This window comes from Parambassis ranga, chromosome 22, assembly GCF_900634625.1.
Source record: "Parambassis ranga chromosome 22, fParRan2.1, whole genome shotgun sequence".
In the NCBI taxonomy this organism is placed as follows: domain Eukaryota; kingdom Metazoa; phylum Chordata; class Actinopteri; family Ambassidae; genus Parambassis; species Parambassis ranga.
The window spans coordinates 17866552-17881492 of NC_041042.1; the positions used below are offsets into that span (position 1 = coordinate 17866552).

At 43.0% G+C, this 14941-nt stretch overlaps 1 protein-coding gene across 1 annotated transcript in view; it reads right to left on the reverse strand.

Moving 5' to 3' along the window:
* The window catches only part of myt1lb (myelin transcription factor 1-like, b), a 53391-nt gene that overhangs the window by 9767 nt on the left and 28683 nt on the right, over nucleotides 1-14941 (reverse strand). Inside the window, exons 6-11 of the mRNA XM_028396064.1 lie at nucleotides 12018-12155; nucleotides 8584-8674; nucleotides 5968-6075; nucleotides 4686-4912; nucleotides 4314-4606; nucleotides 690-926 (exon numbers count right to left, since the gene is read on the reverse strand). Of these exons, the coding sequence (XP_028251865.1) occupies nucleotides 690-926; nucleotides 4314-4606; nucleotides 4686-4912; nucleotides 5968-6075; nucleotides 8584-8674; nucleotides 12018-12155 (1094 nt within the window). The remainder of the gene's footprint in view (nucleotides 1-689; nucleotides 927-4313; nucleotides 4607-4685; nucleotides 4913-5967; nucleotides 6076-8583; nucleotides 8675-12017; nucleotides 12156-14941) is intronic.

A 14941-nucleotide genomic window follows, 5' to 3' on the forward strand; every position in this document is an offset into this window, starting at 1 on the left:
CTTATGAATATTCACATCTCTCTCACACACACAGACAGAAAAAGAGGTACGTGCATGCGGCCGTGCACGCCGACAGGCGCGCCCAGCAGTGCTGCATTGATTTCCAGCAGTTCTTTGATGAGATGAGCTATTCCGATTCCCTCCCAAGGTGCTACTTTGCATAATTCATTTTGGAGAAGAGCGAAATGTAAAAACAGAAAGCCAGCATGCGGGGAGCACGATACAAACAGAGCAGATAGCTCTGTGCATGGCAATGCTGACATCAATTAACATGCAGATTCATTAGGTTTCCCTCAAAAAATCCCTAATATGACTTTCTAATGATTCCAAATATAACAGCGAGTCAGACGGGGAGGTAAGAAACCAGGAAGACAATCAGACAGCAATGCAAATGTTTGACTTGGAGACAGTGTGTTGAATCAATGGCTTGGAGGGAGATAATTTGGGCTGAGACACACTGAACAGACAACATAAGTGAGGCATGCCAACTGTACGGTCTATCAGCTCCCAAAGCCTCCACTACTCCTTTATAATTATCATCAACATCATGACTGACTGTCATTTGGACTCTTCCTGTCTCTCTTTTATTGTCCTCTCCATCCATGAACACTTTCTTGTGGATCAAAAGCCTCCTGAGAAATCAGCGGCGGCTGTGAATGTAATCTTTTTTTTTTTAAAACCGCCTTTACCTCTTTCTCGTCCTCGTCTATGTGTTTGATCTTGGTGTAGTCTATGGGCAGGTCCCAGCAGTCTGCGGCGTCCCCCATGCCGTAGCAGCGGGAGCCCAGCAGGGCGGCTTGCCTCTGGGGGGACATGGGCTCTAGAGGGGTTAGCACCGAGTCCCCTGCACCGCCGCCACCGCTGCACAGACGCTTGCTCATACTCAGGTCCAACGTACCGTTCTCATCAACATCTAGACCAGGACTCTGGAATGGTGTATGTGGATGTGTTGTTTTTGTTTGTGTGTGTGTGTGTAAGTAAATGCAAGTGTGTGTGTGTGTGTGTGTGCAGATGATTATGAGAAAGGAGGTGGGGATGGAGAGAAAGGGATAAAAGAGAGAGAGTTTTGGATTAAATAGCAGTCAAACATTTGCATATTTTCGGATCAGAGCTGGGCAAAACAGAGACAGTCGTACATGAAAAGTGATCAAGATGGATCAAGAGCACCTGCAGTTCAAATATCTGAAACAATATTCCCAATTATATTTTTTGCCCAAGTCTGTCTAGGAGGAAACATGACACACAGTAAGCATGTTCCAGGGTCAAAAAAGGAGAAGAGGTCATCAGCACTCAAGGACGAGCGCATCCCTCAGTGAACACCTCCTTTTCCTCTGTCTTTCTCTCCATTCTCTCTCATTCCTTCCATCCCCACTATGGTCTGAGTGTGACTTTGTGTGTGTGTGAGCCTAATGTGAGTGGACATCGCAGCGGCTGAGGGTTAGGGTGGGGTTAGCTGCAAAACCCAAAAATAGAGGCAGAACTGTTCTGGAGCAAAGTGGGCCATCAAGGCCGCATTCGCTCTATCTCGGTGTAATATCCAAAATATATGTACAAATTAACGTTCAGTGTTTTTGGTCCTTCCTCTGCTACACACCCTCTCTCTTGCTCCTTGTTTTTTTTTTTTTTTTAAAGCAGGAAAGCCCGCTTTAATGCTGATTCCAGCCGACAGTGTCGACAGTGTCCCTAGGGGTGGATTCTCCTGGTGTCTCGAGTCAAAACCTCTGTGACGCACTTTGACTCAAACACACTGGGTAATAGATTTGGGGCTGAATATGCAAGCAAGGACTAACAAATGAATAGAAGAAAATGGCAGAAAATACCCAACAAATGCTCTAAAATAAGCTGGAAATGATGGAGGTGTAAAAATAATTGAAAAACGGGATAAATGTAGGTAAGAAACGAGTTTGAGGGAAAGAATTAAAGGTCAAGTTGTGGACGAACAGATCCGACCGCCCTCTCCTTGTCAGTGATTGTATTCTATGTCATTGTCCAATTAACATGACCCACCCCTTCATATCACATTAATGATGACGATGTGTGACAGTCCCCCACCCCACCCTGTCCTCCACATCAGACACCACCCCTCTCCGACCTGGCCTCCTACCCCCTGTAACCTGTGACCTGCGTCGCCTTGGCGATGCTGGGAGTAAAAGTGCCAGAACGTGAGAGGTCACTTGCTGATTCTCACCACATCACTTCTGCCCAGCTACTCCGGCTCTTAAAATAAACTGGCCGTACGCTGGTTGTAGTATAGTATTTTCTTACATTTTTACACAGTCCACAGTATACTCCTTCAACCAGGGGTCATGGGTTCAAATCCCATCAAGTGCCAATCAATTTCTTACAGGTTTTGTTTTCACTCACTAATTTCACTTTGTCCGACATCTTCAGGTCAGCCTCTACTTGTTTAGGGTTAGAGAAAACATCATGAGATGGCTGGTTACCATGGTTACAAGAAGAGGAAGACAACATAGTCTCCTAGTGCTGTCATAGACTGTATATAACTATCGACAACTATAGTTAATACAAAAATTCCGATTGTACCAAAACACACCACTTCAAATCATGGGAAAGCATCCGAACTTCTCATTGGTCAAATGTGTCTGCCATGGAAAAACACACAGGAAGAAGACGCTGTGACAGGACACAGACAATTTTAAGCATTTACTTCTTTAAGGAAATGTGAAGTGCGACTACAGCTGGAAAACAGCATGCTGCGTCACCAAAGATTTATCCTGCTGTTGTATCAGTAGTAAAATCAAACAATCTACCCATAATCCTATGCCCTCAGATCATGTGATCCATATATAAGCTATAGCTTTGGATGCTGTTTAGCTTTCTGACTAGGATGACTGTTCACCAGATGATAATCCAAGGCATCATTTTAACCACCTTTTTTGTATGTTTTTGCTATTTTTACATCAGATGTAATGAACTGCACCACGAGGGAAAACCAGCAAGAGTTTGATTTAAACAGACTGCAGCCTCTAGGTGTAAAAGCAGCCTAAGATAAACATCTGTTCTGATGTGTTTGTAGTGTCTCCCATTAGAAGTGATGAAATCATTATTTGATTCTGCCTCCTTCTTGTTTCTCCAATCTAATTTCTCTTTTAAAAAACCCATCACATTTACAGTGCTCCCTTTTTTGGAATCAACAATTACCAATGAAGTAAAAAATATTTTTTTTCAACTATAGTCCGTTAGATAGTTGACGTTATATGAACTTTTTTATGTTTTTGGTGCATGTGTGTACGAATTTGACACCTGAAGTTTGCCACTCTAAAGGTGCCACTCTTTTTCAAGTGATGTGTTCATTTAACTTTTTTAACTTTTATATTGCTTCTTTGTTTGTTTGATTAAATTGCTGTATTTTATCTGCTCTACATCTCTACATCCACCACCCAGCTCTGTAAATATCACCATCACACACAAACACATACACACAAAATCCCTCTCTTCACCCCTTATATATCAGTCACCTGAGTCTTTGAAAGCAGCCTCATTTGCTGTTGTATGTGACTTTAAAAGTGCAGAGAGTGCAGCTACCAATAAATTCAAGGAGCGGCCTGACAGAAACAGGTGGATAGACTGAGTGTGGGGGAAAGAAAACCAAGGAGGCTATAGAAAATAGACATGCCTGTGTGTGAAGCTTCATTCAGACACAGAGTGGAACAGTGTGTGCCACAAGGTGAGGTGTTGAGATGAAAGAGGAAGAAGAAAAAGAAGAAGAAAAAAAATCCTCTGAAGTCTCTCCTGCCCTGAGCATCCTGTCTGTCTGTCTGTCTGAGCCCGGAGCAGGCGGAGGACAGACAGCAGGAACTCTTCAGGAGTTTGCGCTGCCATGTTGATTCTGTCCCACTTTTTATTTGGACCTCCCTTTCCCTTTCCTTTTTCTTTTTTTTTTTACCCTTCCTCCTGACTCTCTGGATGTTCACATTAAGCCAGCATTAGCCCTCCGCGGTGCTCTCTTTCGCTGGCCTCCATTTTCTAAGCTCAGCATCTGGGTACAGATAATACAGGAACAGCGTCACCTTATCTCCTCAGAAATGACACGGCGGACTCACGCCGTGTCAAACGGTGCTTCGTCCTGCTCCTATCTGATCCGCAGACAGAAAATAAAAAACGGCCTACTGAGTCCTGAGTGTGAGACACAGTCACAGATCTTTAATGGAATGTGTATGGGTGTGTGTGTGTGTTCACAGGCAGCATCAGTATAACGAAGGAAGCGTGTAGATAATCTTACAAAGGTGTGCTCCACCTTATGGAGACCCAACCTAACTTGACATTTTTGGATCAAAAACACATCCTTTTACCTGCGTACACAGGTCCTGAGGCTTCCCTTCCATGCCGTGGGGCATCTCCCGGCACCGGGTGGACAGGTTGAGGATGGCGGTGGCGGCCATGTGGGCGGCTTCCATGTCGTGGCTGTAGTCAAAGCTGCTCTTGCTGCAGGTGCTGCTGGCACTGCTGCCCCCTCCGCCACCTCCTCCCGCACCCCCTCCACCGCCGCCGCCACCCCCGCAGCTCAGGCTGCTGCTGCTGCTGCTCGGGGCGTAGGTGCTGGTGGTGCTGCTGGCTGAGCTGGAGTTCTTGCAGTAACGTTTGGCTGAAGTGAAAGAAGAAGTGACAGAATGATGGAAGGTTCCTTAAGAAAACCGAAAAGATTTTACAAGTCACTACAGTACCGTCATATCCTTTGGGCGAGGTGTCTCTGTGTCCATGCATTTTGGGTGCGATGGCCCGTTTCCCGTACACTTGGTGGTTGTTGCTGCCATCAAACGCGCTGAAGTCGAAGCTGGTCTTGGAGTACTTCTCCAGCTCCTTGGCCAGGTTGGAGCGGGGCGTGCTGGTGGAAACATTGTTCTTGTAACCATACTGTGGATAGTCCAGTTGTTTGACAAAGCACATAGGCCTGGAAAATAAATGACGAGGGGGTGGAAGTTGGACCGAGGCACTCAACATTGCCCAGGAGGGGAAGAGGGAGAGGACACTTAGGGGGAGCTTTCGGGTCAAAAGGAGTGAAGGGACGGAGGGAGGGGGCAGACGGAGGGTGATGCTGGAAGATGGAGAGGTGACTGTGCATGGATGTTTTTCTGCTCTTCTTTTATATTTTTTTTTTCAAGCGCAAAACAATAAAAAACAAGCCAAATTGAATTTAGGCATTTCTTTTATTAATCTTGCATACTTTTGTTATGCTTTTATCGTCTGATATGTATTTATAGCCTCAATCCCGGCTAAGGAAGAAATGAAATGTAAGATCTCACACTGCTGATGTTCAGTTTGATATAAATATAAAATGCACAATTACTTAACACTTTTCATTGCTGCGTTTTCATGACAATCAAAGATAGTTATTCAAAAAGCTCCGCTGTGATAAATGAAGCCAATTTTGTTAAAATCTAATAAAGCCGTTCGCTTTCAGAGAGATGAACATGCGGTCTCTTGGATGTATTCTCAGGGGACGGGGGAACGTCAACATGAAACAAAGAAGAGTGATGTCAAATCTCAATAGCAAAATAAGCGAGAAAAAAAGGATGAAACGTAACACGTGTATTTTACTAAACTTGCCACAAAAAAGGTCACTTTTGTTGTGAATTACCTGCACATAGAATTTACAATAGTCTTACAGAGGTGCTTGAACGTTTTGAACCCTTTAGGATTTTCTATATTTCAGCATATGTATGACCTAAAACATCAAACAAGTCCTGAAAGACACAGAACCCAATCAAACAAATGGGGCAGAAATATTATACTTGGGTCAAATTCGCATTTATCATTCAGAATTCATTGTTCTGTCAATGTTCCAGATCCAGCAAAACAAGCCCAGACCATCATACTACCACCACCATGCTTTATAATAGGAGTTCTTATGCTGCAGATGTTTTGGGTCATATTTATGAGGAAATCTAGAGAATTTTGAAGGGTTCACAAACTTTCTATCTCCATTGTATGCAGAGTGAATACTACCTTAAAACTCGGTCCGACGCCTGGTTGGACTTGGGCCCATCGCAGCTCTGGTGCTTCTCCTGGGCTTTGGCCAGCTTCTCGGCTGCAGCGATGGGACATCCTGACAGACTGAAAGGAGAAAGCGGCTTAAATGGCACTGCAGAGCACACATTCAAAAAAGAAAAGCTTGTTAGAGAGCCTGTCATGTGGGCTAGGAAAAAAAAGCAAGTGCACATCTGCCTGTCACTCCCAGTGTCTACAGTTCAGAAAGTCTCAGCTCAAAATGCAGATTCATTAATGTTAACACTTTAAATAACAATTGGCAGCAGCTTGCGTGTTTCTGGTTGAACAGAACTCTCAGAATAGATATTCCCATATGTGCATTCCTATGTGCAGCTCGTTTCCTTCAAACACCTGCTGATAAGACACACTCTCTCTCTCTCTCTCACAAACACAAACACACTTGGGATGTACACTTTAAGTATGTTGCAAACTTCTTTCTGACAACTAACTGACCAAATGTGACAAAATTTCATGTTGTTATCCTTAACCCCTATTATTCTCCATCCAGTCTGTCAACTGCAGTGTGTCGGGCAAGGTTGGAAAAATTATCTCTGACAATGGCCTGAAGCCAGTGTAGTTCATGAGCACCTGCCATCAGACGTGCATGAGTGTGTGCAGTGTGTGTATCAGGTGGGAAAGTGTGAAGGAGAGGTTTATATCAGCTCTTTCTAGTAAAAGTGGAAGTTTAGTGTGCGTGCCTATTTGGCGCTGCAGCTGTGTGACTGAGCTCAGCATGGAGGCATTCCGGTCCTCCCAGGTCTGCACCTCTCCCTGTCACCCCGACTGAGTGGCAGAAAGGTGCTAATATCTGCTGCTATGCCCGACTCCCAGAGCATCTGCTGTGGGTGACAATCCTCTTTCACTGTCACCTCACCCCGTCTGACAGCAGTGGCAAGAACGCCCCGCTATTTCAGTTCCTCCCTCCAAACCTGCACCTGATAGATGCCATTTTTCGCCACAAGCTGATAAATGATTTATGCTGTGGAAGGTGTGAATTACTGCATTCTAATAAGTCTCTGTTACACTATGGCATCGTTAGGCAGGTGAAGCGCTTTTAAGCAACATTTCATTGATTTCACAAACTAAGACGCATCACAGTTAAAATATGTTTTCCTAGTTACAAATTTAACTCCTTTTTTGTCCAGATCACACACTCTGACACATGAATTTACTAATTTATCAATGATACATCACTTTAAAGTGTGTGTTTAAAGTTTTTTTTTCCATATAAACACACAACAGCCATTACTTATGTATACATATATATGAACATTTTTTATTATAACAAATACAAATGTACAGTAAAGTGTGTACTAAGCATATGAAAATAGAATTAAAATCATACCAATAAATAATAATAATAATAAGCTGTATACTTTATTGCGTTTTTAACAGCCCTATTACATTTGTTTTGACACATCCTTTACTACATGGGTAGGGGGCTGCTCTTCTATGTGAATGATGTGCCAATATATTTTAAATAAAGCTGCCAAGTTTTCACAGAAGTATTACATCCTTCCCTCAGGTTATACTATATGTAAAACAAACACAAAACAAAAGCCATTTAGTAATTGAAAAATAAAATAAAAAATATGATGTTCCGGTTTCAAAAAACTAGGGAAATAAGCACTGTATAATCTTGGTCCATGCATCCTGCCAAAATATTCAGACTTTGGTGCCAGAGCTTTTATTTATGTTAAATGCAGTTAAACTTTTTTTTTTTTTTTGGGGGGGGGGGTTCTCTCTTTGGAACAGGTTTTGGAGCATTGCCTACAGGTCATCAGCAAATATTGGCTTTAAAATGAAATTCCAGTAATGTGAACATAGACAGGAAAAACAGTTGACACTGACTGATAGTCACTGTGTACTCGGTGTGCATCAAAAATGAAGTTGTGGATACTTCAGTGTCTGCAGTTGAACCATATCTGATATCAGAAAAATTCAATATTATGCATCCCTAACACATTCAAGCTGAATGTATATTATGCAATATTCTTGCAACACAACTGCCTAGCATTATGATACTAAAGATGTGGAATCAGTGATTTTACTAAAATATGAACAATAAGGATCATAAGACATGAAATCAAATAAGTTATTTAATTAATCTTGTTTTTTGCATTCAGAGGATGGCTCAGTCTTCATTTTACATGTTAAATACCACAACCTTAAGTACCTGCTGATATGGACATCAAACCTAAACATAATTTTCCTTATTTTGAACAAATAAAAATTTGGTAATGTGTGTGCACGGATCTGATATGATAAACCTTACCATCTAAAAACACTTATTCTGCCCTCCTATAGAAAGAAAAGTCAACGTAATTGTGCCCAGTATTGGTCTGACAAGGTATCTTTTTACAACAAGGCAACCTAGAGGGTTCAACTCATAAAAGTAGGAAACTCTAAGAGCTCTTCTGATCGCAAATAAAATAAATAAAAAAAAGTGCCTGGTCAAAAAGGGTCATCCACACAAAATAAAATAGGGCTGAATCGATTAAAAAAATGTATGAACCAAAAAAAGTATTTAAAAAAATGATGGTTCAACATGTTTCGTCTTAGCTGTACTCTTACCTTCTGTGGGAATTTCTGTTGCTATTGACATGGCCGCGTCCCGTGCAGCCAGGCGTAGGACACTTAAGAACATTCTCATACATTGCCACAACTTGGCACAGACAGGAGATAGGAGTGAAAGACAGGGAAGGTTAGAAGCACCCATTTACAATCACACATGAGCTCTATTAGTGTGTGAGGAGCTTGGCATTATAAACATCATTAAGAAATGAGCCTGTGTGAACCCAAATGACCTCTTCTTCATTTTAATGAACACTAGTTTGAAAGGGCAGGCGAGGTTTCCCACCATATTGCTTCCACTTATCCAGCTCTTTCAAATTAGTATTCATGGAATAGGGACAGTCATGAATAAAAAGATGTCATTTAAGTTTAACAGGACAAAGCTGGCAACAGACGGGGATGGAGGGAAAATGTTTTTTTTTTTTTTTGGGGGGGGGGGGGGCATGCAAAAAGGAAAGCAAGCAACAGCTAGCAATCATGCAAAAGCCTTACAATCAATGGAGGAAGCAGACAGATGGAATACAGCTCCTTGATGGAGTGTGCGTTGTTATCATCCACACGTTGTTAGGGTAGAGAGTGCAGTCTTCAATACCGTTTACCATTAAAACAGTCCATAACTGTCTCAGATCCCCTCGGCAACCAGCCAATTAGATTAATGATCTATGGATGTCCGAGAGGAGCCATCAAAGTGCTGCGGGCAGGGGAGGGTGGGTAAAGGGGGAAAGGGTCGTCTCGACACCGGCGGTGTGCAGGGCCAAACCCCATCGGCATCGGCTTCATCATTATCACCCCCCTTAAACTTTAACCCCTCATCATCCTCCTTCCCCTACATACTAATTGGTGTTCGGTGCAGGTAATTGGACAAAGCCTGCCACCTCGACGTGCCACAAGCCAATACATTATGCATATTCCAGTTTTTTTTTTTTTGTCCTGCCCTCAGCTAGGAGACGGATACAATGGTAAGAAATTTATTCACTGTAGCGGAATGGACAGGGATGCCTAAAACGTGGTTCCAAATGCCTGGTGCTATGAAGGTAAGACAAAAACAAGGACACCCCGATTAAATAATTGAACATTCCGCAGAAAAGAGCTACAATGAGCAAACAGGAATGTGAAATAATGAATTTAAGATCTAATTTAATCGTCATTTCTCAAAAGGAAGAGACTGGCTGCACTGTGTGATTTCCCAATTAAATGAAGCCACTGCATTAATAATGCATTGTCCATTCAGTACAGCAAATGTGTTAACGGTGGTGAGGGGGGGACTCACCCTTAGCTGAGTCCGCCTAGCAGGCTGCTACGTGTGTGTGTGTGTGTGAGACTTGTCAGCCTCTTTGTTAAGTCCACCTGTTCAACTGCTCGTTAATTCAAAATATAATCAGCCAATCAGATGGCAGCAACCTAATGCATGCATGTAGACAACCTGGAAAAGTTCCAAGTGAGCATCAGAATGTGGAAGAAAGGTGATGTCAGTGACTGATTACAGCATGGTGGTTTAGGGATTTTCATACTGTTTACAGAGAATGATCTGAAGAGTGGTCAGAGGAGAATGGCTGGAGCTGAAAGGTAACAAATCGTTCCAACAGAGGTCTGCAGAAGAACATCTCTAGATGCACCACAACCTTGAAGCAGCACCAGGTGTCACTCCTGTCAGCAAACTGAGGCTACAATTGACACAGTCACCAACACCGGACAGTAGAAGATTGTAAAAACACTATACGGTCTGATTAGTCTCCATTTCTGCTGCCACATTCAGATTTTGCTCAGAATTTGGTGTAAACAGCATAAAGCATGGATCCATCCTGCTTTGTATCAGTGGTTCAGACTGCTGCTGCTGTAATGGTGTGGGGGAGATTTTCTTTGGGCCCCATAGTACCAACTGAGTCTGGTTTAAAGACCACAGCCTACCTGAGTATTGTTGCTGACCATGTCCATCCCTTTATGAGCACAGTGTACCATCTTCTGATGGACACTTCCAGCAGGATAACACACCATGGAGCAAAGCTCACAGCATCTCAAACATGACAATGACTTTACTGCACTCAAATCTCCTCTAGTGAGCAGATGTCAGTCCAACAGAGCACCTTTGAGATGTGCGGGAACAAGAAATTCCACAAATCACGGATGTGCATCCATCACACTGGTGGAGCTGTTCCACCAAGGACTGTAGGAAGCAGGGTCCAACCTAGTGCTAACACAATGGACCTGAAGAAGTGGCCAGTTCACCGAGGAGGCAAGCAATCTGTCTGACAACAAAATAAGGTGCGTGGCTGAAAGTAGACAAAAAAAAAAGACAGTTTCACTCTCAAGTATCCTGAGGAAGAAGAACTGAAGATGACGCCACCTGTTAAGCATCCTGTACAGCATTAGTGGTATCACTATCCTCCCCAAAAAGTCAGCCTGACACAAGTGAGGAACAGGAGGAGGAACACACACCTCATATTCCAAAATCTCCTGTGACAATCAATTAAAGAGTATTCCAAATTCCATTTTGGGGCTCTTGATGCCAGTGAAGGTCACCCGCTCTGAGCCATTTCCTGGAGACATCTCAGGTCAGGGACCTTTGAGCGGAGCGGCACTTCACTCTACAGACTCATCTGTGACTCAGCTGGTCTTTACAAGCCAGGCTTTAATGGTAACTAATTTCTGTGCCATTGTTAAAACCCTCTTTTATTTTGATTGCAGTCTGGGTCATGGCAGATCATAACTTGATTTTCACGCTGTGTTTAATGAAACGTGTAAAAGGGGCTTTTTATTGAGAAGTTTGCACAAGGTGAATGGGACTAAATAGCCAGGGTGAATTCTCTGAGGGGAAAACTCACTTTTCATTCAAGGCTAATGTTTATTGCCACATCACTTGATCTGTGGCTCAGAGATATGACACTGCCTCTCTATTGAATGGGACTTAATTGAGCAAAGGAATACAAATAAATGAAGGCGGTTTATGTCATGGGTGGTAGAAGCACGCTCCGTGTTACCAAGGTCTGCGAGCGTTTCCAAAAAAAAATGACACGCTAAGACACAGGGACTGATGAAGAAATGAAAACAATGAAGAATCATGCATCTCCAGTGATGGAACCAACAAGAGCGCATGGGATTATCATACACTCCTAATCACTGTCAGTCAATGGAGCTGATTACAAAGTGTCATGCAGCAAGTAAATCACTATTTGGCAGCTCTTGACCGCACCAGCAATCTCTGCATTGCCTCACTGTTAGCAAATTTCCTACTTCATCACCACAGCACAATAGGCAGGCAATCAGCAAGCAAAAAAAAAGTGCAGGTGCAACCCATCTGACCCCTTCACTGCACTGTAAACGTGTACTGAAATATCAAACACAGACACCTCACAGGTAACATGCCCAATCCTGAACATCAAAGCACAAAAAGGACACACATCGGGTGGTTATAAGGCCGGTGTGACGGTGCTTACTTTCTGGTGGCACCCTGTCTTTGTGCGGACAGCCGGACAGGCTCCGGTGGTGGGGGTACAGCCCTGTGACGTGACCCGTGCCGTCGCAGCCTGGCGTCGGACACCGGCTCTCCTTCTTTCCATCTACGCGAGAAGCATCTGTGGGCAGAAAGGTACATGGAGGCGATGAGAAAATTCTGCCAGCACATTTAGGATCAGCAAGCTTGTGTTGTCATTTTGATACAATCAGTGCTCCCTAAAAATATCAGAGCAGGACTCATTTTTCATACCCAAAACAAACTTAAAGCACAATAAAAATATCATAAATCAAGACAACAACTAAATATTCTACACTTTAATAAGTAAAAGTCTTTAAAATGTATTATTTTTGTGATGGCCTTTCCCTCCCTATCGGCCACTTTATCAGACACCTGACCTTGTAATGTTGTGTTGTTTAGGCGTTTAGTGATTCACTTCCTGTTTTATTTTGATGATGCCTGTTTCCTGCCACAATTGTACTCACCCCCTGTTGTGATGTTGTTGATCAACCTGCGTAGCCTACCTCAGTCTAATTTCCCAGATGTTTTGTTGTTTGACCCTGTGTAACTTTGCCTTAAGTGACCATTGAGTCACTTGTTACAAATCTAGATATTTAATCAATACTGGAATATTAATATTAGATTGGCACAACCCTTACTGTGTCACTGCAAAGCATGAGGACACATGCAGCATGCTTTCATAATAACTATGTAAAACTCTGGAGCACTTCTTCAGTTCTTCATTTTCAATGATTCAATATAAAACCAAATAATCTTTTCTTACTATTGAAATCAAATGCATGTTAATTTCATTTTATTATTCATGGCTGTGTTCATCTGCAGTAAGACTGACAAGGACACAGCTTTAATAATCGGCTTGCTGACACATCCTCATATCATAAAGTTTGTTTACTGTAATTGTTAGGATTTGTGAAAAATAAGAACTTTTGTATCAGTGGCCTTCAACCAAAAAAAGTTAGAAATAAAAACTTAATTTATTTTTTCTTCATAAAACACATCGTAGGTCCACATGACAGCAGACAGCGAGGGTCAAAATTCCAACACACACACACACAGCGGATGAGATCGTCTTTCTCTTCCCAAAATCTTGATCTCCTATTTCTCCCAATCCCAGATCAGATATGGTTACCACCAAAAAGCAAGCGATGCCAAGCCGCGCCAACTGGCATCGTTTCGGGAAATGCAACCATCCAACCTTTAAAAACCCTTCAACTGTCAAACAAGGTCAATGCCTCTCATTCCTGTAAATATGAAATTGACATTAAATGAATGCAGGCACGACATGTATCAAATTATAGAATCAGTCTTGAGCTTTAATCAGGAGCTGGATTATTATCTCAGACTACAGAAAAACAGACAACAAATTAAAGATTCAAAGACCAATATAAACTGATAGGTTGGGAGCAAAGTAGAGAATAATCAAGCGAGGACAAAACTGAGAGGTGGCACAGGGAACACCTACTCATACATCTACAAATGAGTCACCAAACCACATCTCGTGTCTCATTCATCAGGGTGGTGGTGGGGGAAAAAAAGCACCTCATTATCCTCCGTGGCTGTCATCCATCTATGTCACGTTAGTTTGGTACAATATTGCTATGTCATGTCTGGCACCAGCGCAACAGAAGGCAGGGAAATCTCATCCTGATAAGGAACATGTGACTTCTTTACAATGGCGCACATTATTACATTCACTGTTAACATTGGGAATAATCCTCCATTTCCATGTGTATGCAGACACCCGTGCCTGCCTTCTATTGCGGGGAGTGGAGGCAGCCAAGTGGAAGGCATATTAGAAAGCAGAGGATATTGATTGTGGCTGGGGAAGGTCTGCGCTTTGCATAGCAAATGGCCCCCATTACCATACCATCTCTGGATAATTAATGTGCAGTCAGTGGGCCTGTCGTTCGTTATCGGTCATTCTGATACTGTTCAATTTTCATCTCAACCTCATGCTTCTCTTCTCTACACCCTCCCCTCTTCTCTTTTGACAAACCCCCACACCCCCCACCTCTCTCCCTTGCCACGATCTGTTTTATAAATCACGCACGAGAACCCTGGTCAACGAGTGTCTGCCACTATCTCGCCCGAGGAAAGATGTTATCGTGACGCGGCCGTCTTGCGTCCTCTCATTATTCCAACATTAGCCAGACGCAGGGGCCGTGGAAGGCTCTTGAAATTAGCATTTGTGTGGCATTTAAGTCGCAATATAAACCTGCTGTGAGTCGCGTGGCATTTAAGGTGCAACATCATCCCCGCTGTGAATTAGCACGCTCTTATTTGTTGCTCTCGTCGGATGTGTTCCTTATGGGAGGAAATTATTTAACCTAGTTAAGATTGTTGTTGTGGTAATTAAAGGAGTTTGCAGTCACACTGCTGTGAGGAATACAAACAGTAGGTCTTTCTTTTTAATGAGTGATGAGTGTGAATGTGTATTTGACATCTGATAACCCTACCCCTCTAGGTTAGGGTTACCCTAGGGTTAGAGTTATCAACAGTCAATCTTATCCAAAGGCAACAGGCCTTTATTTTGAAGTTCTTTCTCCCAAGTGTCCCAGGTTTAAAAATAGGCATCTCTACCCCAAGCTGCATCACAGGGATGAGATTTGCGGTCCTAACAGGCCGTGCAGATTGCCATTACTTATGCCTGACAAGCCTACCCTCTGATGTTTCCATGCTGGCCTATTTTAACAACATAAGCTGCTGCCGCCGCTCCCGCTGCTACCGAGATGCGAATTTCCAAATTGGCTGAAAAAGCTTGTCCTGGGGTTATAGTGAGGTTCCCAGAATGCATGTGGGCTGTCTAGTCCCCAGTGCAGGATAGATAAAATACAGAACCAAACATCGGCAGACAAACATTTTACCTGAGCTTGTTAAATGAGGCAA